Source organism: Vipera berus (genome assembly GCF_964194415.1).
Source record: "Vipera berus genome assembly, chromosome: 1".
Classification (NCBI taxonomy): domain Eukaryota; kingdom Metazoa; phylum Chordata; class Lepidosauria; order Squamata; family Viperidae; genus Vipera; species Vipera berus.
In genome coordinates, this window is record NC_138202.1 from 276,334,011 (window position 1) to 276,357,244 (window position 23,234).

The 23,234-nt window shown below is 39.8% G+C and overlaps 1 protein-coding gene across 2 annotated transcripts in view; it reads right to left on the reverse strand.

The window, feature by feature from the left end:
• Nucleotides 1-23,234, reverse strand: part of IPCEF1 (interaction protein for cytohesin exchange factors 1) — a 44,427-nt gene that overhangs the window by 12,706 nt on the left and 8,487 nt on the right. The window contains exons 3-9 of one of the 2 annotated variants that reach the window (XM_081319409.1): nt 18,942-18,978; nt 18,142-18,311; nt 7,784-7,857; nt 7,202-7,273; nt 6,217-6,278; nt 3,756-3,847; nt 285-663 (exon numbers count right to left, since the gene is read on the reverse strand). In XM_081319409.1, the coding sequence (XP_081175535.1) occupies nt 285-663; nt 3,756-3,847; nt 6,217-6,278; nt 7,202-7,273; nt 7,784-7,857; nt 18,142-18,311; nt 18,942-18,978 (886 nt within the window). Of the gene's footprint in view, nt 1-284; nt 664-3,755; nt 3,848-6,216; nt 6,279-7,201; nt 7,274-7,783; nt 7,858-18,141; nt 18,312-18,757; nt 18,848-18,941; nt 18,979-23,234 lie in introns of those variants that run through there. The other variant, XM_081319410.1, reaches the window with a different exon arrangement.

The window sequence follows — 23,234 nt, forward strand, 5'->3', positions numbered from 1 at the left end:
AAATGACAATATGGGCCAACTGCCAAGTGCCTACATGTGAACACATGATTATGGGGTGGGGGCATCTTCGGAACTCCAGAACTGGATTGCAAATGCCTTGTGGGGACGGGTCCATCATAATTTCAAATGTCACTGAGTGAGCGGTTGTTAAGAAAGGTCTACCTGTATTGTGTTTTCACACTGTCTTCTAGTTTTGTAAGACAATTTTGATTTAAAAGATGGATTGAAAGCAAAAAGGAGGAGATACTAGAATAAGGTATAAGGTAGCTTTTTGTTTTACTCACCTTTACTTAGAGCTGCCAATGCTATGTTTCCAGGTACAGCTAAGTTATTATCCGCATTGCCTAATGAAGATCTGTCTTCATTCACTGTATTCTGAATGTTTTCCTTGGATCTAAAACTTTCCACTGTTTCATTATAGTCTGTCAACTGGCAATCAGTATCCGCAGAGTCACCCCAGGCAGCTGGAGGTTGATTGTCCACTTCTCCTTGAGCAGAAGAGCTGCTAATTAAGTCAAGCCACGACTGTCTCTCCGAATGCAAGAGGTTGCACAGTGAGGAAGAAGAGGAACCTTGGGTTTTCATCGAACTGCTTTCTGGGTAAGATAAGGAACGTGGTACTTCATTTAAAAGATGTGATGTTGAGGAAAGCTCTTGTCCGGCCTGTTTTCCAGAACATTTTTTTTTTAAAAAGGGAAAAGATTGCATTGTTGTTATTGCCAAGAATCAATAAATTTGCTTTCATACAGCTCCTTGGATAGCTAGATGTCTGGAACTTAGCACTACTTCTAAAACTTCTGGAGACAACTGTAGCCTGTGGTCTCAGCTGAGCTAAACCCCTCTTGCTGCAGTTCTGAGACAGACGAAAACTACGATATTAATCCTGAGCTAGGTTTAACACATTTTAAAAACCAGGAAAAATAATACCTCCATCCCTAGAAAATGGACAAAAGGTATGGTGTGACTCGAAGCACTTTGACCCAGAAGGACATTTTATTCATTCCTTCGGGAAAGGGCGGTATATAAATCCAATAAAATAAAATAAAATAAATCTCCTTTAGTAGGCCCCTTGTTAAGTTTGGGGCTTATTCAAGAATTGGTTGGCCACCATTCTTTACACTGTTATTTAACTGTCATTTTTAGAGAGTATTTTTCAGGTTTTTAGGCCCAGAGTTTCCATAGGAAATGTTCTTCTCGAGGGAAAAAATGATTTCTTTTTTATTGGTACAGGTAGTCCTTGGTTTACAACAGTTTGTTTAGTGACTGTTTGAAGTTACAACAGGATGAGAAAAAGTGGGCTGTCACCATTTTTCAAGTTGCAGCATCTCTCTGGTCATGTGATCGAAATTTGGATGCTGGTTCATATTTATGACAGTTGCAATGTCTTGGGTCACGTGCTCACCTTCTGTGACCTTAGGAGAGGAGTCTTCAAACTTGGTCCTTTTATGACTTGTGGACTTCCAGAATTCCTCAGCCAGCATGCCAGGTTGAGGAATTCTAGGAGTTGAAGTCCACAAGTCATACAAGGATCAAGTTTGAAGACCCCTGCCTTAGGACAAGCAAAGTCAATGAGAAGCCAGATTTACTTAACAACCATGTGACTAACTTAACAATTTTCAGTGATTCACTTAACAACTGTAGCAAGAAAAGTTGTAAAATGGGCAAAACTCTCTTAACAAATGTTTCACTTAACAACAGAAATGTTGGGCTAAATTGTGATTTTAAGTCAAGGACAATCTGCACAGTTTTTTCCATGAAAAATCTGTTCTGAAGGTTGGAGGGCCTCTCAGAATAATATAGGAAGGCAGCAGGATAAACAGGCAAGAACAGCCTTTTCCCCTGGTAAGAAGGTTTTCAGAATTACAGACCTTTTCACCATAAAGTAGAAAAATGTGATTATTTTTTTTCACTCCTGACTTGCATAGGCATGTATGTACGTGTGAACACTTGTGTATGGGTGCATGTATGTGCATGTGGGTGCACACATACACTTATTCTCCATCACAGAATTGAACTGGTTTGGAGGCAGTTGGAAAGGATTGCCTTATCTTACTAAAACAGCCAAAAACTATTAGGAGAAAATATTGGCAATCACATGGCCTTCTATTCTTTGCAATAACATAATTTCTGTTTTGATATTTGCAGACTTGACAAGGCTAAAACCTGGGTGAGCCAGGCATCCCTCCATCCCTCAGCAAAAGGCCATTAATTATATGTAAAATACCTCACTGGTGAATATTTAGAAGTCATGGTTTGTGGATAACAGCTAGAAACTGGGCTGTCTGAATTACGTGGAAACATTATTCAGGGTAAACACTGAGGCAGCTCAAATCATTTTACTCCTCAAAGCTTTTGTAGAGTCTGTCTCAGGTACATTACGTTTATTTTAAAAAATGAACCATAGAGTTTTCAAACCACATTTCTCTCTCATTGGAAGCAAAATAATCAGGTGCATAGTCCAGAAGATGACATTTTGAAAGGCTTGTTCTCTAAATCAAGAATGAGAAGTTTGTCTGACTGTGGTGCTTTGGTTAAGTTCTTACTAATGCTAGCTAAAATATTCTTTGTACAGGGTCTGTATGTTCTGTCACATATCCGGTATTTCTCATCTTCAACAATTTTAACATACATGGACCTCAACTCCCAGAATTTCTCAGCCAGTCTACTTGCTGGGGAATTCTGTGGCTTGAGGTCCAAACGTATTAAAATTGTTGAGGTTGAGAAACTCATTTTAGTTGCTAATTGGCTTCCAGAAGAAGCACAACCCAAATACCTTACTGTATTCCCTTGTTAGTTGGAGAATAGTAGAAAGTCTTCTTTCTTTCTTCCTAGTTCCTGTCATCTCTAACCTCCTCTTCAGACAAAGATGCCATTTTTCTGTTCCTTTCCTGATGCTCTGAGGGATGGGCTTCATCATATCCCAGTCCCTAATGTGTCCATTTGTTTTTGACTTTTTCTTCCCCAAGGAAAGAAAACATGGTGAAAGAAGAACAGGGAAAGAGAGCTACTTTTGCCAATGGTGCTCTTAAATACTCCTTCAGGGATCAGGAGCAGGGACACTCAAGCACAGTGGAAAAACAACAACGTTCCTTATTGTTGGAGAGGGGGAAGGCAAAGCAAAATCAGCAGCTTTGTGAAGGGGAATTCAGTGTGTGTGTTTGTGTGTGTGTGTGTGTGTGTGTGTGTGTGGTGTTATTCTGGACTGGAAAAGAGGGACTTACAATCCATGAAATCCATGTTGTGCTCCTGACCTTTTTGTTTTTTAAATAATTTGATAAATAAATCAAATAGTTGTAAGGCAAGAGGACCATGGTGTGCTTATGTGATGGTTCTTTAAACTTTTCCACTCAATTCCTTGCATCCCACTGTGCATGTTTTATTTAAAAAAAAATGTTAACAGGACAGCCCTTGATGTTTGATCAAAAGTCCACCTTTTTATGCATAGTGCTTTGATTGTACCATCTTGACCATTGTCTTAACTTTTTTTAATGCACTTTGATATTATAAAGTGCCAGGAGAGGAGCTACATGACACCTGGTATAAAATGTGCAAAATAAGTGATACTTTAAAAGGAACAAAAACCCTAGTAATTTGCTTAACATTTATTTTGTCACATGACTGGCTTTAAACAGAATAAACAATTCACAACTCTTTCTATGGGTTGCTTATCTTGGAGCCATCTTTTAAACTTTACAGAGTGACATTTGGACAAGCCATTTAGCAAATGGAAGCAAGTTAATTACTATAATTCATACCAAATCAGACAGCAGCAACTCATCTGAATATGGAGGGGGTGGTGTCTCTGCATTTATTTCTGGATCTTCATGCTCACTTTCACTATAGCATTCTGAAACAAGATTGTAACCATTAAAAATGTGGAAGACATTCTATTTAATGCCCTGTAAAGCAGAAAGCATGTTTCATGATCACTTTAATGAAAAGCAGAACAGATTGGTTTCTGACCCTATCATTCAGAAAGGGAATGTTGAATGCAAACTACTATTCTATTCTATTCTATTCTATTCTATTCTATTCTATTCTATTCTATTCTATTCTATTCTAGAATAGAATAGAATAGAATAGAATAGAATAGAATAGAATAGAATAGAATAGAATAGAATAGAATAGAATAGAATAGAATAGAATAGAATAGAATAGAATAGAATAGAATAGAATAGAATAGGAATTATGAAGCCTCTTTTAGCAAGAAACACCAAAAGAGGTATGCAATTTATTCAGGAAGGCAATGTAAAAGTCACTGTACAGGAGCAAAATAAATCCTTGCATATACTACCTTTCTAATCACCAGAAAACATTGTGATTACATCTCTTAGAATGGAATGACTTAGCATTGCTCAATAGGAATTCTGGGAATTCTAGTTTCAACCTCTTTGGAAGATAACCATTGAGGAAAAGTCCTCTCCAGTGGAACTAAAAAAATATTATGGCCAACTTATTACTAGCAAACTACTGTAAATGGTAGGCCTAGGGCAGGGGTAGGCAACCTTGGCTCTTTTATGACTCGTGGACTTCAACTCCCAGAATTTCTGAGCCAGCCATGCGGACGCAAGGAGTGTAGCAAAGTAATTAGACCTCGCCATCCTCATTGCCACGAGATAAGATCTAGTAAAGGATCTTAGTCACGATTGGTCGGATTCAGATCAGGTGGATCTCCAACAGCTCTCTAGGCCCCGTCTCCAATGCTTCATCTCCCGGAGCTCCGCGGAAAACCATGGAGCGAACTGGGATCTGCACCGGGTCAGGGGCCGCAAGGGAACAACTCGGTCAAGTGCATCCGTGGCAGCCTTTTCCCAGGCTTCCACTAAGGCATCAACCGAGCTGTCAGCAAAGGAGGCAGGTGGAGACCCCAGTGCTGCCTGGAACTTCTCAGGGTCCATTAAGCACCTGGGGCGGAACCATCTTGATGGTTCAACAACTCCACAACGGGGGGTGGCAAAACAGAAGATCAGCCTCAGGAGATGATGATCGGTCCATGACAGGGGTATAACAATTGGGGAACCCCCACCAAGATCATCTAACCACCGTCCAGATAGAAAAACCAAATTGAGCGTGTGGCCCCCCACATGAGTCGGGCCCTGAATTACTTGCATCAGGTCCATGGCCGTCATGGAACCCATGAACTCTCGGGCCAACTCAGATGATCCTGAGGTAGATTGAAATCACCCAAAACCATAAATTTGGGGAACTCAACCACCAGCCCCAAGAGGATATCGAGAAGCTCAGGCAGGGCTGCCGCTGTGCGACTGGGCGGAAGGTACACCAGCAGCAAGCCCAACTGCGCCCTAGGGCCACATCTCAGGAGGAGGGACTCACACTCGGCTATTTGGACGATGGTGGACTCCTGAGGACAAAGAGTCTCCCTTATAACTACTGCCACTCCCCCGCCCCTACCCTGAGCCCAAGGTCGGTGAAGCACCCGGAAACCTGGTGGGCAAAGATCAACCAGAGGGACACCACCCTCTGGGCCCAACCAGGTCTCCGTAATGCAAGCCAGGTCCGCATGCTCACTCTCAATCAGATCCCGGATGAGAGGAGCCTTATTGATTACGGACCTGGCATTCAAGTACACCAGCCGGAGCTCAGGTGGCTGCTTATCCTCGCTCCCGGAGCCTCGGGAAGAAACCAGAGGGTCGGAGCGCTTCACCGCTTGGAGATAGCGGAGACGCAATTCCAGGATATTACACAACCATTCATATAATGTTAGTGTATTTGCCCATAAAATATACAGTCTGATACATTTCACCCGAAATGAACATTTTGTACTCACTTGATCCTATTAATGAATGTTTGCACACATTTTAATCTAAAATGTGCATTTCCATATGTGTTTTGTACCTTTTTTAGCTGATATCACATCATGAAAACTGAAGGATAACTGCTACATTCGTTATATTGGTACAAATAGAAATCAAGTAAGATGGTTTAAGAATACATACTGAACCAAGTCCTCCCATATCCCAGAACCAAGCTTCTTGAAAAATCCTGTCCCTATCCTGCAAAATATTATGTTAGAAGTATTATGTTCAATACTATCCATAGGTCATAAATGTTATTTAGATTACGTAAATCCTTCCCGAGGGATTCATCTTGATCTAATCAAATATTTAAACTCCCTATTATTATTTTTCCAAATAGTAGTCTTCGTATACAAAAGCACAAAGTGATTCCTTGTAAAAAGCTGACATCTGAACTTACCTTCTTCATTCTTTTTATTAGCCTGTTTGTCTAGGACTGCCACGCCTAATTTATTTAGCCACCTGAAATTTAAAATGGAGATACATTTGAATGGAATGTCCTATCAAGTCTGTCTTAGAACAGTGTAAACTAATATGCATTCATTTAAACACAATAAAGCAACAATAGCTCTTCTAGCTTGCACCCTTGATGCAGTCTAACTGGTCCTAACTCTTCCTTGAAGCCTTGTCTCTTGGGAAAAGAGAAACAAAAAGAGGCCTCATTGGAACATTAATGAGTGGCCGACAGCTCTCCATCATTATTAGCCCATATACAATTAGGCTGGCAAAGTGGCTTTTCCTTCACAATTGAAATTTATTTATCATTTATACAAAACATTTATACAGTTTCCTGACATGTTTCCTGAACTGAGAGGGGAAGTTTAATCTTCCCTGTTTGCAATCTTCCTGCACACATCTTACTCTGAAACTTTTCAGGCATAGCAAAGATGGAGTTGGATATGTTTGCATGGATCAGTGGATGAGAAAAAGAAAGAGATGTAAGATCTTTATTTGATTTTACATTCAGCTGTGAAGATATGTGATGAGGAAGCTATGGAGTCCAAAGGCAAAAAAAAAGACTTCTTCTGGACCAACATGTTATTTATTATTTTATTTTATTTTTTACAATTTTTTATCCTGCCTTTACTACTTTATAGGTAACTTCACATAGTGAACATACATAATACTCCTTCCTCGTCCGATTTTTGTCACAACAATCCTGTGGGGTAGGATGGACTGAGAAAGAAAGTGACTGGTCCATAGTCATCCAGTTAATTTTCATGCCTAAATGGGACTAGAACTCATCCTCTCCTGATTTCTAGACCACCACTTTGACTAGTGTCACTGAACTGACACTTCTGACAACAGTCTAATAGAAATAATAATCAAAACAATACAATCAATCAACTTAAAGAAACTGAAGTTGGGTATTTATTTTTACTTACATATTCATTTCCTGCACATTTTCTGCTGCGAAATAGAATGTCTTGATCTGTGGATGTGTGATCTTCATCGCACTTCCAAAACAAATTAAAATATATGTGAAAGATATTAGATTTTCTAAAAGTTAGGTTGAATGAAAGAATCAGAAACAATTCGATACGGTGAAATATCCCTGAAACCTACCTCCATGAGGTATTCCAGAAGACTATAATAATTGTGGGGCAAAATATCCAGTTAATTCAAGGGAGTTAAGAAGATCCTGCTCTGAAGATCATTTGGGCAATTTCAATCTTATATTTCAGCTTAAATCCATACTGTGTCAAGAGATGAAAACAACCACTAAACTAGGAAAATCTTATGTATACGGTAAGTTCTAATAATTGTAATGAAATACAAAATTTGGGGGGTCTATCAAGGTGCAGTATTGTGTTCTTCTTTTTCAGAATAAACCAATATCATGGATTTTCATGGATTATTTTTTAAGTAATATTCAATCCCAACTTCTGCTTTATTCTTTATGATTCACTGTAACTTCAAAATAATTTGTAACTTTCCCAAGGACCGAAACAGAATGATGGACTTACTGTTTTTTCTTGCATTCTGTTGCTTGATCCACTGTGAAGTTTGGAAGGTTGAGGAAGCCTTCTGCTTTCTCTGCCTAGGGGGAAAACCCACAATATATTAATATATGCCATGTTATTGATCAAAATGGGATATTGGAAACTGATGAATTTCATATCACTGTTCACATTATAGAAAGGATATTTTAGCTACATGAGCAAAATTGTAAGCCATAGTATATTCTGAGGTATTATTTATAATTATATAATTATAATTATATAACAAATAGGAGGTGAAATATGCAGGGCCTTTGCTCAGATTGTTAGCAGTTATTTAATTGGACAAGGTAGGGGTTTATTTTCTCTCACTAGTTCATAAGATTCTGGACAGCTGTGAAATCTAAACTAACTGTGTACTCTGATAGAACTGCAGAAATTGAAATCAATTAAATAAAACAAATATAAACAATCAAATATGAAGTTGCCATGGATGCCTATGAGCACATCATTCAATAGCTGAATTTCTGAATGTAAGGCAGTGAATACCATTCCTACTATCAGAGAGCTGCTAAGTGATCTGCTTCTAAGATATTTCAAAAGAGGAAGTAAAGAAGATTGGTAACTGATATATCATTGACCATGTATCTTTCTAGTGGAAGGTGGAGAAATAATTCTCGTTTCCAAACTTTACATTAGAGTAGACTCTAAAACCCATTTTCCCCCAGGAGAAAAACTAGTGGATTTTTGTACTTATGAAAGCTGCATTTCTCAAACAAATGGCACTAAGTAAGAAGCCTGCAAGGTTTTAGAACAGGGGTGTCAAACTCAATTTCATTGAGGGCCACATCACCATTGTGGTTACCCTCGGGGGGACCGGGTGGGTATGGCCAGGGTGGGCGTGGCCTACTGGGTGGGCGTGGCTGGAGTGCGTATGGCCTACTGGGTGGGCATGGCCAGCTCTACATCGTTCGCATCAAGGGTGCCTATGGGGGCCTGGGCAGGAGTGGGACAGATCTGAGGGTCTCTGGCAGAAGGAGGGTCCCTGGGCCAGAGCCAAGGCAGTGGGGGCCGTTCCCTCACTGTTTCCAGGATGGCTTCGCGGGCCACATGAAACCACTTCGCGGGCCGGATCCGGCCCCCGGGCCTTGTGTTTGACATGTCTGTTTTAGAAGGATCAGTTCATTAATTTTTATTATCTTCAAATGCAAACGGAGTGTGAATCAGCTGCCCATTCCTTGGCTAAATACATTAGCAAGCAAAAGTTAAGAAAAACTGGTTCAGGTGCTAGTGAACTAAACACTATTCAATGCTTTTCGTGCAGTCTGTTAAACTGTCACTATTGTCAATTAGGGGAGTTAGGCTACAAGGATATAAAACAAACACTGGTAGAAACAGAACATGAACAAGCATTTGTCAAACTGCACAATTTCATAAAATCCTTTTTTTATATATCCCCACTTTCATGAGAATTATTAGCTTATATTATAAGCTAATATATCACGCAAAACCCTAAAGCAAAACTGTGGGACAGTCTTGGTAAAACCATTTACTGTGGTTAGAAAGTAGATCCATCAGTAACAAAGCTCTCTCTCCTTGTCTAATTGTGACATTTTTCCCAATATAAAGAATTTGCTTGCACTGGCTTTGGTTACACAATCTGGTTCACCAGGTTAGCTAAAGAGATAAATAAAAGCAATCCCTATCTCTCTTATTTTACATATTCTAAATCACTAACAATATTTTAGGAGGATTCAGATTCACATTTGTGGGTTTTTGAAAAGAATTTCTTTCATTTCGGTTTCCTAGGTCAAGGCTTTTCAACCAGTGGTATGGGTACCACCTGTGGTACATTGGCACCTGGCAGGTAGTACGTGACCATCCTAGAAAAGAGGTAGTGGGGGAGGGGAATGAGCTGAACCGGTGGCAGCACTGCACAAGCCTGAGCGAGAGATGGCTGGAGCTGCAGGGCTGTCAGGGCTCAGCGGAAGCGCCAGGATCAGCACTTCTTCGGGGCTATCAGGGCTCAGTGGAAGCACCAGGATCAGCACCAGGCTCCAGCTGGACCTTGGCGCTGTTCCTGGTGCTTCTGAGCCCAGAAGAAGTGCTGATCAGCTGGAACATTGCAGCATCTCGAGGGTCTTGTGATTTACATTCAGATGCTTCGCAACTGATTCATATTTATGATGGTCACAGTGTCCCAGGGTCATTTGAAGTGACCAAAACCTGCTGCAACCACCCAGAAGATGGGGGGAATAAAAACCAAACACCCACCCCACCCCAACCCCACTGCCAATCCTCAACAGAAATGCTCACAACAATGAAAACCTCGGACAGGAGCAAGAGTGCCGCCGGGCGGGCAGGCAGGTGTCTTGCTCAGCTGTGGGTGCACTTTTTTCAGTGCCATTGTAACTTCAAACAGTCACTAAACGAACTGTTGTAAGTCAAGGAATACCTGTAATTCATCACTTTTTTTCCTTTGGGGGGGGAGTCATCAAGTTTTTGACACCTTGCTAGGCAACTGGTGGTACTCGGATGTTGCCATATCCTAAAAGTGGTACAAGGGGTGAAAAGGTTGAAAAGCCCTGTCCTAGGTAGTTCTCTGGGAAAGAATCTAATGCAGGTAAAGGCAGAAGGAAAGGGAAGAAGAGGATGACCAGCTGTAAGGTGGATTGACTTGGTTACAGTGATGATGGCTGAACAGGATAAATCATCCTGGAGAAAGTCTATCCATGTGGTTGCTAGGAATCAAAAACAACCTGATAGCAATAATCAATCAACCTGTCTGAATTTGCACAGTTCATTTTAGCTTTTATCAAAATCTAAAGTTCTGCTAACAGCCTGTGCAATTCAATGAGAATTGGCCTTCATATAATTGGCAAATATGTGTGGAAAGGGCAAAATGTAGGCTGAATTAATGTAAAAGCCTAACTAATACTTATATTCTCTGGAAGCTTATTGACAGACAGGAGATATACTGCACCAATCTGCTGTTGCTAAGTTACACTTCCCAGAATCTCTGGGCAACAAAAGATATTGTTTAAAGACAATAGTCTTCTTCCTTCATAAAAAATATCACTTCTCATCCTAAAGAAGCACAAAGCAAGCATGGCATGGCCGGCAACCAAATGTTTCTGTGATGAAAGCATCTGCCTCCACAAATAGTGCCTAAAATTTCTGTTTATAACTTAAACTATCCATTTCAATAAGTGAAGTGAGGATAGGGTTGCTGAGAATAGTGAAGGTTATAAAACACCATATTCCTAAAACCCCAGAAAGTAATCGGTGCTAGGTTGCACTTATAATTTCTGCTTGCAGAAATAGCTTTTGATCTTGAAAAATCTACTTTTATAGGGAGACACAAAACATCCTTGCAGTATTTATATCCAGTGCACTCTTGCTAACAGAAGTCACCTTTTTATAGGGAAGCCCCAAGAAAAATAAGTGCTATGAAATGCTGGTCAGATACTTTCCCCTATCTGAAACACATAAGTTTTATCTAGCCAACATGGCTAGGATACAGGGCATAGTCTTCCTCAATCAAGAGAGTTTGGGTTCTAGCTGTCACCCATCTCTGATAACCAATAGCAATGGAATTTAACGCCTCAACATGGCACAGGATTCAACAAAGCATTCTCATTATTGGAACTATCTTGCTTAGTCAAGATATGGATGTATTAGAACATTTCATCTGATAGTGGTACAAAGAAAGTGAATGCCTGCACAGCAATTGTCTTTGCTCGGCAGTTCACTGACTGTTTCCATATGGAAGTGAAACCTAAATTATAATTTCTGTTTATAGTACTACAATTTTATTTTATTTTTTGCTCCTGAGCTCTGGGGTCTTTCCCTGAGAGTCACTCATGGAGAAAGCTTTTTCTTCTCACAGATAATCAGCCTCTCTCTCTTGGGCATACAAGATCATTCTATGATTGTAAGGTTATTTAATTTCAAGTCCTTATTTTATGCTGGGCTTAGAGAGTCCGAGGTTAGCCACATAACCAAAGAAATTCACTGTTTTTCCACTATGTGATTATTAGGTGAGAGAAACACATGTCTGCATATGTGACTGACGCCTTAAGTACTTAGAGCACCACATGTTTCAACTTGTAAAAGCATTTCTTGGGTAAGATGGCTGATCTTTTAGTTGCACTTTATTCATGAAAAAAAATCACCTATGGAGTAGTACAAGACTTCTGTGGATCTGATCAACTAGGTGATTTCTATTTGCACACTTCTATTTGCACAGCCTCAGTGGCGTAGCGTGGGTTGTCAGCACCCGGGGCAAGGCAAGTAATTTGCGCCCCCTAACTGCACTGCACGCCTGGCACCCCCCCCTCCACAGTGGGCGGCGACCCGGCGGCTCGGATCGGATTCGCACAGCCAGCACTGCAGTGAGAGAGAGTGAGTGAGCCAGGCAGGGGCAGAGAGCTGCGAGTGCAAGCGCGCCCCCCCAGATGTTGCGCCCGGTGCAGCCGGCCCCCCCTGCACCCCCCACGCTACGCCACTGCACAGCCTTCATGATCAGAAAAATTCAATTATCAAAATATCTCTTTTCTTCACTATTCAGTAAAGATAGCTGCTGATTAAGATTGCCCTTGGTTGCAGTTTTAGTCCAGTCATCCATGGCACCTCCTGGGGGAAACATTAAATAATCAGTGTTTCAGTTCCAAACTTTTAGAGGTTGGATAGAAGACAGAATGGTGCTTAAAGATCGTTGAGGTGTTCGGAATGCCTTCACTGTCAAAAGAATCAGCCTCAAACGTCTCTGCTGGTAAAGTTACAATATAAGTTGTATTGTGATGGTAATGCTCTGAAGCAGGGGTCTTCAAACCTGGCCCTTTTATGACTTGTGGACTTCAATTCCCAGAATTCCTCAGCCAGCGTGCACAAGTCATAAAAGGGCCAAGTTTGAAAACCCCTGCTCTGAAGACTTAGCAGCCCGCAGCCAAAACCATATTCTCAGCCTTCTCCTACATACATATATAGTCATCACATACCCTTTTAAGCTAAGCAATATTATGTAGAGTACAGGAAAGAGATAAGTAATAAAAGGAAAGTAGAGAGAGAAAATAGTTTGCCAATCAATAATGTTCATTATAATTCTCCACACCTTTTCATCTCTTCAGACAGTCCCTCCTCCTAACCCATCCATGTATTAATTCAGGCACTCCCTTTCGAACTTTAAATTCCTCACTTCTGGATTTTCAGGATTTCATCAATTCCATCCAATTCCATTTTCCTCTCTTCTCATTTCATTCCATTTTCTTCATGTATTTGCTTTTCAGTCCAATCCTTGTTCATTCTGTCTATAGATCAACCGATTGCAATGCATCTTTTTTATACCTGTTAGTCATTTTATATATAGTCTGTATAATTCAGCACTCATCCATCTTCAATTTTCTTCATGGTTTACCACAGACACTTCCCTCTCCATTCAGTTTACTTTTATATTTCTTTTGATATACCCAGCTCTCCTGTTTTGTAACAAGGTGGGCAAAATCATATACTTATACACATACGGTACATTTTTCTTTGGCAATAATAATTTCTCAGAACAGACTTTGTATTATATATTATCGACTACCATTCTACCATCATTTGCCCATCCAACATTTTTCCATCAATTTTTCCCTCTTTAATGAACAAACTGCCACAGTACACAAGAATATGTTTATATTCTATTTAGGTATAGCATGCAATCATTCACCCCATCTTTCTTGTCAGCTACAAATACCTTTGCTTTTGATATATTAATTTTCAGATCCATATTTCTTTTTGCATCATACAATTTAATATTCATGGCAAATCTTTCAGGTTTTCAACCAAGAACATGGTGTTACCTTCACACAAAAATGTACATTCATGCACCTAGCCAAAAAGTCTGTAATATCATTAAAACAGCCTTGATACATTTATACATCAATCCCTTAAGCAACCAAGTGGTCATACCCTGCTCAGTGTTGAATCTACACATCCTGTTTATCCCTGCAGATAGTTTAATTCCAGCATATACCTCTCTTATCACATTCAGGAACCAATCTGCAATGCTACATTAGCACAAAATGTTCTATACTTTCAGCCTATTAACTGTATCATATATTTAATAAATCACCTTGAGTTCTGAGGAGTAGGGCAGTTTAGAAACACAGGTAATGATTAAATCATACACTTTCTGTAGTCTAATCAACAAATGTATAATAAATTTATCAAATTCGTGCATTTCTTGCTCTCTCTCTCTTACTCAATGGCAATTCCTGAAATATTCTGTTGCTGTGCAAAGTATTCTGGAGCCCTGTGTGACTTTGGGCCAGTCATTCTCTTTCAGCCCAAATCATCTCACAGGATTGTTGTTGTGAAGAAAATAGGATTAGAAAGGAGTAGCGTGTGTGTTATTTATAAAAACCAATAAAGGTGGGATATTAAATAAATAAATAAATAAATAAATTGGGAAAAACATACAGCAGATGGAGTTTTTCTTATCATTCTTGCTAGAGGGCAATGAAAATATAAGAAAAGCCATGCTAGACTAAACCAAAGGCTTTCCAGGTCCACCCTGGTCCAGCATTCTTTTCCCACAATGGCCTGGGAGATGCTACTAGGGAATCCTTGGTGGAAATCAATATCATCTCATCAGTCACATGTGATATGAAGAATCTGTAGCTCTCTAGATACTGATGGGCAACAACTCTCTGGAATTAGAAATGAAGAACTCTCAGGAATTAGAAATGAAAGCAGAATCTGCAGGGAATGGTAGTTCAATAAGATGAGGATGGGGAAGGCTATATGTTAGTGATTGCACAGTGGTTCTCAACCTTTTCTTCACCATGGACCCCCCTTTAAATACCTTTTGTGGCCACGGGCCATGGCTATGGAGCACCAAGACTTAAGATTTAAATCATAATATTTTTTTCAAGCCTTTGGGGATGCCCTGTGATGACATTGTGGCCCCACAGACAAAAGGTTGAGAACCAGTGTCAGCATATGGTCATCGGAATAATAGCCGTAGTTTGACTGTTGATTAAATATGTCATGGCAATGGTGTCAAATCAAATCACAAAGGATTGTAAGGAACAAAACTGTGGGCAGAAAAGAGCAAGATACTTTCAGAAGTGTTGAGCTATTGGTCATAAGACTTGCTATAGTCTGAATCCTAATGGTAAATCCTAAATAGATCATAATACACTAATTCACTCTAGCTTTTCAATAGAAATAGCTTCTAAATGCTCGATCCTAATTAAAAAAAGAAATATTATCCTCCAAGAATAACATAGGAATCAACTAAAGCGAGCACTTAATCGTTAATAAAGACCATGATTCCATTTTTAAATAGCAAATCATGTTAATCAATGTTGAGTGGATTTCCCCATTAATGTCTCCAACTCTCTTAGGATCAGGCTTAAAAAATTGTTAATTTTGTCTATTTAATGTATTTTCATTCTTCTTTTCAGCAAAACCTCAGAGGCAGTAGTGAACCAAAACTGAAACTATTTGTTTAACAACATCATTAAAACAAAGGCAAAAGGAAGCCAGTAATAAAGCCTAGTTCAGCTTTACATACCTTCAAACCTAATCAGAAAATCTACAACAGTGGTATTTCCACACACTCCTCTCCAAAATCCTGCTGCACACTACCCATGCTATCATTTAATAGGATACCACTAAAAGTATTGTGATATCCATAGATTAAGAGGAGGATTCTCTTAGAACAAACTTCTTAATCAAGGAAGAACTTAAGCACTGAATCCTCTAGGACAGGGGTAGGCAACCTCGGCTCTTCTATGACTCATGGACTTCAACTCCCAGAATTCCTGAGTCAGCTATAAAAGAGCCAAGGTTGCCTACCCCTGCTCTAGGACTAAAGGTGTAATCAAGTCTGGTAACAAAATGTCTCCAAGAAAATATTCAAGGTCCACAGTTACTAAACCTTACAATGGATCAAAGAGACACTGATGTCAAATTTATTTTTAAACAAATATCAAAATAACGTTGGCACCTTGACCACCTGACTGCCAGGTCAGTATTCTAACCGGATTAGAATCCCAGCATTTAAATTGACCCATATTTCTAGTATCACCTTGGAGTTGTCCTTTGTCCTAACTGTCACAGTTTTCTACTTCAACAATGGGGAGGGGAAAAGCCTCTTTAAACAATGGTAATCATGTACCTAGCCAAAAAGTCCTTTCAAGGACATTAGCAAGTCTCTCCCTGAAGGAAGCTTCAGGTCTTTGGCCTAATCCAACTTTATTTATTTATTTGTTTGTTTTTTTGTTTGTTTGTTTGTTTGTTTGTTTTTATATACCGCCCTTCTCCCGGAGGACTCAGGGCGGTGTACAGAGCAATTAAATAAGAATACAATAAAAATAAAAAAAATTAAAACCCAAATCTATCAGGCCAGGCCGGCTTGTTGGAATAGATAGGTTTTTAGCTCATGCCGGAAGGAGCGGAGGTCGGGGGCCATCCGGATTTCAGCTGGTAAGCGGTTCCAAAGGATTGGCGCACCCACCGAGAATGCTCTCCCCCTGGGGGTCACCAGCCGACATTCTCTGACCGGTGGCACCCTGAGGAGGCCCTCTCTGTGGGAGCGCACAGGACGGAGGGATGTTGACGCTGGCAGCAGGTGCTCCCGTAGGTAATCCGGAACCATGTCATGTAGGGCTTTGTATGTCATCACTAGCACCTTGAATTTCACCCGGAAGGCAACTGGAAGCCAGTGCAGCTCACGGAGCAGAGGTGTAATATGGGAGTATCGGGAGGCCCCCAAAAGCACTCATGCAGCTGCACTCTGCACCAGCTGAAGCTTCCGAGTGGTTCTCAAGGGCAGCCCCATGTAAAGAGCGTTGCAGTAGTCAAGACGAGAGGTCACAAGGTCATGGGTGACTGTACGCAAGGCATCCAGGTCCAGATAGGGTCGCAGCTGGCGCACCAGACGAACCTGAGCGAAGGCCCCTCTAGTCACAGCTCCTATATGATCTTCTAAGGAGAGCTGTGAGTCTAAGAGGACACCCAGATTGCGAGCCCTATCTACGGGGGGTAATAACTCGCCCCCGATATTGAGAGATGGAATACTCTGAATATCCTGACATGCTGGTATGTACAGCCATTCAGTCTTGTCCGGGTTGAGTTGAAGCCTGTTCTTCCCCATCCATTCCCGGACCGCTTCCAGGCAACGGGACATCACGTCAAGGGCATCACTGATGTGGTTTGGGGTCGAGATGAAAAGCTGGGTGTCATCAGCATAACCCACTCCAAAACCACGAATGATCTCACCCAGCGGTTTCATGTAGATGTTGAACAGGAGAGGCGAGAGGACCAACCCCTGAGGAACTCCACAAACGAGAGACCTTGGAGTGTGATCAGTGGTTGTATGCTATTGTTCATAAAGTGCAAGTGACAGTATCAGATGAATAGATAGGCAAATTATCCATAGGCCCACAGGGAGGTTCAACAAAGTCAGGATGGCAGTTGCCACCACACAACCAAAACCTCTTCTAATGTTCATTGCATAGCTCTTATAGATACCAAAAAAGGATGGTAGCTTGATTGCACTTGCCATCTTAATTTTTTGAGCTCCTATGCATGGCCCTGAACTGACTGGAGGTAAATAAGAATCTCAAATGGATCATACATTGGGGAAATGGTGCTTTGTCCTGCTTACTGTGGGCCCAGACATTTACATTATAAGTAACTCCCTAACTGGTTGTTGTTGTTGTTTTTTAAAAAAATGTTATGCCAGATTACCCTTATGAATGCAGTAGTAGAAAGAAAATTTTAGCCATGTTTAAACGCAAGTTCTATAATCTCCAAACAGGGCAGTGACTACAAAGCTATTGTAATCCAATCTTTGTGGAGGCCACAAGAGTGGAGAAGACAGATGAAAACCAGTTGTCATGACAACAGTATTAGAAAACAGAAACTACTTATGTTATACTTTGCTGACATTAATTTATCAACGTGACTTCCTAAAAAATTAAGGACAATCTGAAAATGCCATCATGGAGCAATAATGGAAAGGACATCTGTGAATCGTACACGAGTGTAAGGAAAGTGGGACATAAACACTTATATCCAATAAATAAATTGCTTGGATTGTTGATCTATAAGTTCATTTCCATCAAGCTAGTGAGAACAGTTAGATAAAAAGACCACACACAGCTTTCATTTGTTGACTGATTCAATCACATTGATATAGCCGCCCATCCCACAAACTGACTTTGCATGGCATTCAAAATAATAACCTAAATATATAAAAAAACATTAAAACAACCAATTTGAATGAAAAAAACAAAGTAAAAGAAATAAAAAACAAAATAGCAGTAAAATGTCCCTAAGATAGGGAAGTAAGATTGATTGATTTATAGAAATGAAAAGATTAACATTCCTACCAGTTGATAGCTGTACCAATATAATGACGAAGCCTTCAGGACACACCAAAACTTTTTCCATTTGTTGCCAATAAAGCCTCCTTTTTCCTTTTTTTTATACAGCCATCCCTGACAATCAGCCAGTCCGAGATCCTTACATGAGATCCTTCGGCGACTCATGTTGTGAAAACCTGTGCAATTAGAAGCAAGTGTCACTTTACAAAAAAAAAAACAAGCAAAACTGCTATTTTTTTTTCCTTTTAAATACACCCTAGGATTTTCAGGATATGAACAGTGTCACTTTTTTTTTAAAAAAAAAACATGCAAAATACTATTTTTTTTTCTTTTAAATAATACACCCTAGGATTTTCAGGGTATGAATAGTTCACCAAGTTAAATTAGTGAAAGCAATGCTTTTAGACGCTTTTAGAAATATCCCACAGAATGAGAAATATATTTCCAATGAAAATCAGCTGCTAATTTTTACTCTTAGAGATCTCTCCAACAAGTATTAATATATGGCTAAAGTATCCTTCAAAGCCGATTTGCCTCAAAATTATTTGTCACAGCTGATATTTGTCTTGTTTCACATACACAGAGAGAGAGAAGAGATACACACACACCATTATTTACATACCAAAGCAGTTTAGTCCAAAGGAAGAGCATGTCATTGTTTTCCGCTCTTAATCAAACCAAAAATTGAACAGAGTACGATATAGCAGTCACCACCGCCACCACCACTAGCTGATTCGAAAAGCCCTCAGTTTCACACGAGCAAGATATCAATGTAAACAAAAAGAGGAACAAAGCAGACTCAGTACCTTGATTTTTCTTCCTCGTCTTCTGACGCAAAGGGATCTGCAAGGCACGCAGAAAAGAAAGAAAAGAGGAAATTTCAATTGGTGTTGTAACATTTGCAGAGGACAGAGGAGGAGGACGAGGAGATGGAGGTAGAGCTTGCTATAGAATGCGATCTTTCAAACACGCTTGCCACACAGCAAATGGGAAAGCCAGGAGCTGAAGCATAACATGCTGTAATTAAAATTGATTCATGTGGAGCTCCTAGAGAAAAAGTATTGCGCTCTTCTGTCTCTTTCAGTACAGCTTCCTGTTTCACACCTGCAGCAAGCTAGTCTGTGTTAAGGGTGGCTAGATAGAGGAACACAAACCAAAAGCAGCCATCTGAAAATGAAGCTTTGCAGCTTTATATCGGTCCCTAATATTCAAAGGGTAAAAGCAAGTACGGTGAGTATGTGCATCCAGGACTCAACGGTATGTAAAGTATGAATACCTGCACGTGGCATAACTACCAGCAATCTTTGTATCACTCGGCAGCCATTCCCATGGCAGAGCTGGGCAAACAGCAAGGAATCAGGGGAAGGAGAGACTCAGCCTGTATTTTTGTCACTAGTTCGTACCACAACATAGCCAAGTTAATCCTACCAAAATCAATGAGTCATAAATATGAAGGTTCAACCGACAAATACCACCCAGTGAATCCTTCCTTAAGGACGAGCAGTTAAACATATGAATCATCTCTAGTGGAAGTAGTGTGGTTACAGTGATCAAGTATTTGTAGATTTTGAACTGGAATGAACTTCTACTCATTGGTGTGTTACACAGCTGGTCATTCACATATTTAATCAACGTAAGTATGCAAAGTTCTAAGTTCTTTGTTCAACCCTAGCAATAAAGGGTACTATAGTCTCTCAACACCATCACTTTAGTCTCTCAACACCATCCTTTTTCTTATTATTGAACTTTTTAAATTTTAAATAGATTTGCATGGAAGTGATTTCCCCATAACACAATGCATTTTAATTTGGTGGTTTTCTTTAATATATGCACTGTGTGTTATAACTTGAGAAAGAGCAGATATTGGAACAACATGTCTCTGGGTAAATAATCAAATAACATTGATTAAAAAAATCATGGAAAAAGGCAAGATTGTCTTCACAAAGATAAAAGTCTTCACAAAGTATCACACAGTTATACTTGGGTTTGATATCCAATGGTCTTCCACTAGGGCAGGAGATTCCTGAATTGTCTTGCAAGAATACCTTGCCTTCTTCCGAACCCATTGTCCATTTTGAGTTTCCTCTCACATCATTCATTCATACCCAAACTACCCTTTTCCATTCCCAGGTGTATGCTACGCCAGCTCTCACTTGCTTTTGTGCCTGTAAATTCTTTTAAGTCCCCAGAGCTATTTGACAAGTGTCTCTTTAGTTTACCATTGATATTTCATATTATAACATAGATTCTTACCTGAAGCCTCAGCCACACAACCAAGCATCTCCACATGTTGAATTTGCCCTATAAGCAACCTGTCACATGCCCATACTGCAGCTTGCTAGAAATGTGGGCCTACTTGAAAGCTGAGTGGCAGGTGTAGCCAAGATGCCTTTGATCATCTCGGTGTGAACAGCCACTGCATCTGTTCTTGATAAGGTCCCTGTCTGGCTATGGTGACACATGCCTTAGTTGGATCTAGATCCAATTGTTGGAATGTGCTCTACCTTGGACTTCCTTTGCATCTTTGGGAACTGGAATTGGTTCCGAACATAGCAGAAAAAGTGGAAGTCAGGGTCATATTACCTGATCCAGCAAGGCTCTATTGATACTCTATTTGTTTGTTTCTGGGCACTATTATTGATAATGAGCTTTAAAGTCCAAAAAGATGACAGCTGAGATAATCCTCCCTCCTTAAATATTAGCCTGACCAAGCTTGAGATCTGATGACCACACTTGGTGGCATAATTTAGTGTGGAAAAGAGAAGGACCTACTCACTATCTGTGGTGATTCTCAGTCATCCACGTCATGGTTGTCCCAAAGGTGCTTTTTCACGAGGCAACTGAGCTTTCTTTTTTCTCTTTGAAGAAGCTTCTTGGATGAGAAGCAAAATGTCTTCAAAGAGAAAAAAATCAAGTCCAGTTGCCTCATGTAAAAGCACCTTTGGGACAACCTACTCACTGATCACACCTAAATTATGAAACTCTCATCTCAGACACAACTGACACCTCACTCTGCTTATCTGATTTTGCTGGCCTCAAGTGCTGCAAATTTTCCTTGAATCTTAAAATAGAAAGACCAACATCAACACACTGCAGACTACAATTAAGTTAAAAGTTCAGCTGCAGTAAGCAAGACAGAAGGATTTAGTAGCTTTCAGACAGGTCTGCCTGAACTAAAGCTTAAGGGAAAGACTTTAAAATCCATGCAGATAAATACATTAAACTTGTTTTCACTAACTGAACCCTAAGGTCTATTTCTGAGGTCTTTCTTCATGGATCCCTATCTAGTGAGGCAAGAGGGGTGGCCACAAGGGAAGAGGTTGTTCAATAGTGATTCTTCCTCCCCCACCTCCCACCCTGCCATCTGTGAACCGAATCTTGTTGGACACTTTTCTGATATCCGCTAAAGACCTTTTTAAGCTACGAGGCATTTGAAGAAGATTTCTTAAGCATATCAACTATTATTTCTCCTGATGGATTTATTATTATTTTAACTTCTGTTAACTATTAGTGTTGTTTTTGTTTTACATTGATTTGCTTTACTTTCTTTCTTTTCTGTTAAATACTTGTACACTTTTCAGGAAACTGTAATCAACCAACCAACTAAGAAATAAAAGCTGAACTGAAGTTCAGAAACTCTCTCAAAGTGTACTCTTTTCTTAGAATCAAAGTGTTAGAATGGAGGCAAAAAAATTACTTCTCCCAGGATGGAGTTACGGAGCTAGTCCATAGCATTTCAAATTACTTCACTCAAAAGATTTGAGCCATAATTATGATTTGGGGTGCACATAGGTGAGCAATCTCACGGACAGGGCCAAAATATTCCAATCTTTTTTGCTATTTTGTAGGTAATTTAAAGCATTCATTTTGCTTCTTAAAAGCAAGAAGAGAGTTTTCAAGGGTGCCTTATATATCTTAGGTGTCCATTTTGTATCTTAACCTCTTCAAAACATGGGAAGTTGGAAACACATTTGGAGTGCTGGAGGTGGCATAAGATCCATAAAGGCAGAAGTGACTTTGATTTTACTGAATGGGAGATTAGAAACTCATCTCAATCAAGGTAAATTAAAATGTTTCAGATGTGAATTGATCTGCCCCCTTCCTTGGGAAACTATCACATCATCTCTGTCTCAAAGACTGTGTCGAAAGCACAATGCTGTCTCATCATCATCCTGCTAATGAGGAAACAACACACCACATTGTCACAGGAGCAGCATGGATGTCAACAGGGATGAAAATTTGCAACATCAGAGCCAGAAATTGTTCTTTCACCCAGTTTTAGTTGCCCCATGAAAATGTATTTGAATTTAGCCCTGATCTATATGAATTCTTTTTCAAAAACTATTCAAAGAATGTTAATATCACACTTTCAGGGATTTCTTAAAATTTACAATTTAAAATAAACAGTTGAATTTACTTAACCTGAGGAGATCATTGTTACAGAAAAGTTTAATGTATTACTAAACAAAAGTGAATTGGCACAAAAAAGGCATCTGGTGACAAACACACACACACACACACACACACACACACACACACACACTTTGTTGTTGAATTCAGTCTATCAGAAAATATTATGTTCTGGATTAGGGGTCTGTGTGAAGCTTCAATTTAGAAATTGCATTTGAAATTGATTCAATCAAATCTCTGAATCAAAATGCTCTTCTGCAGCAAATCTGAAGTCAAAGCAAATTGTCAAATTGAATTAAATGCAGTGAAGTTACTCCAACAACTTAGAAGCATTTGCCGAATTTGCAAATTTCTAAACAGATTCAGTTTGATTTTTTTTCCTGAACATTGTTCCTGGAATTGTTGCAGTGATACTCTCTAGGTCAGAACAGCTGTAAATAATTTTATTCCCCACCACACAAAGTCTTTAAAAATTGCAACCACTCTTTAAGAACACAATGCTCGTGACAATGTCTTCTAAGCTTATCCTATCCCCTAAGTTTAATCAAGCCCTAGTAAATTGTCCGACCCATTGTGGAATGAATATTTTTCATCTTCCCTCAACACAAACCTTACTATTTGCATAATTGTGGCACTTTAGCCATGATGGAGGTAAAGTGATGGAGTGATTATGTAAAAGGGGATGTCAT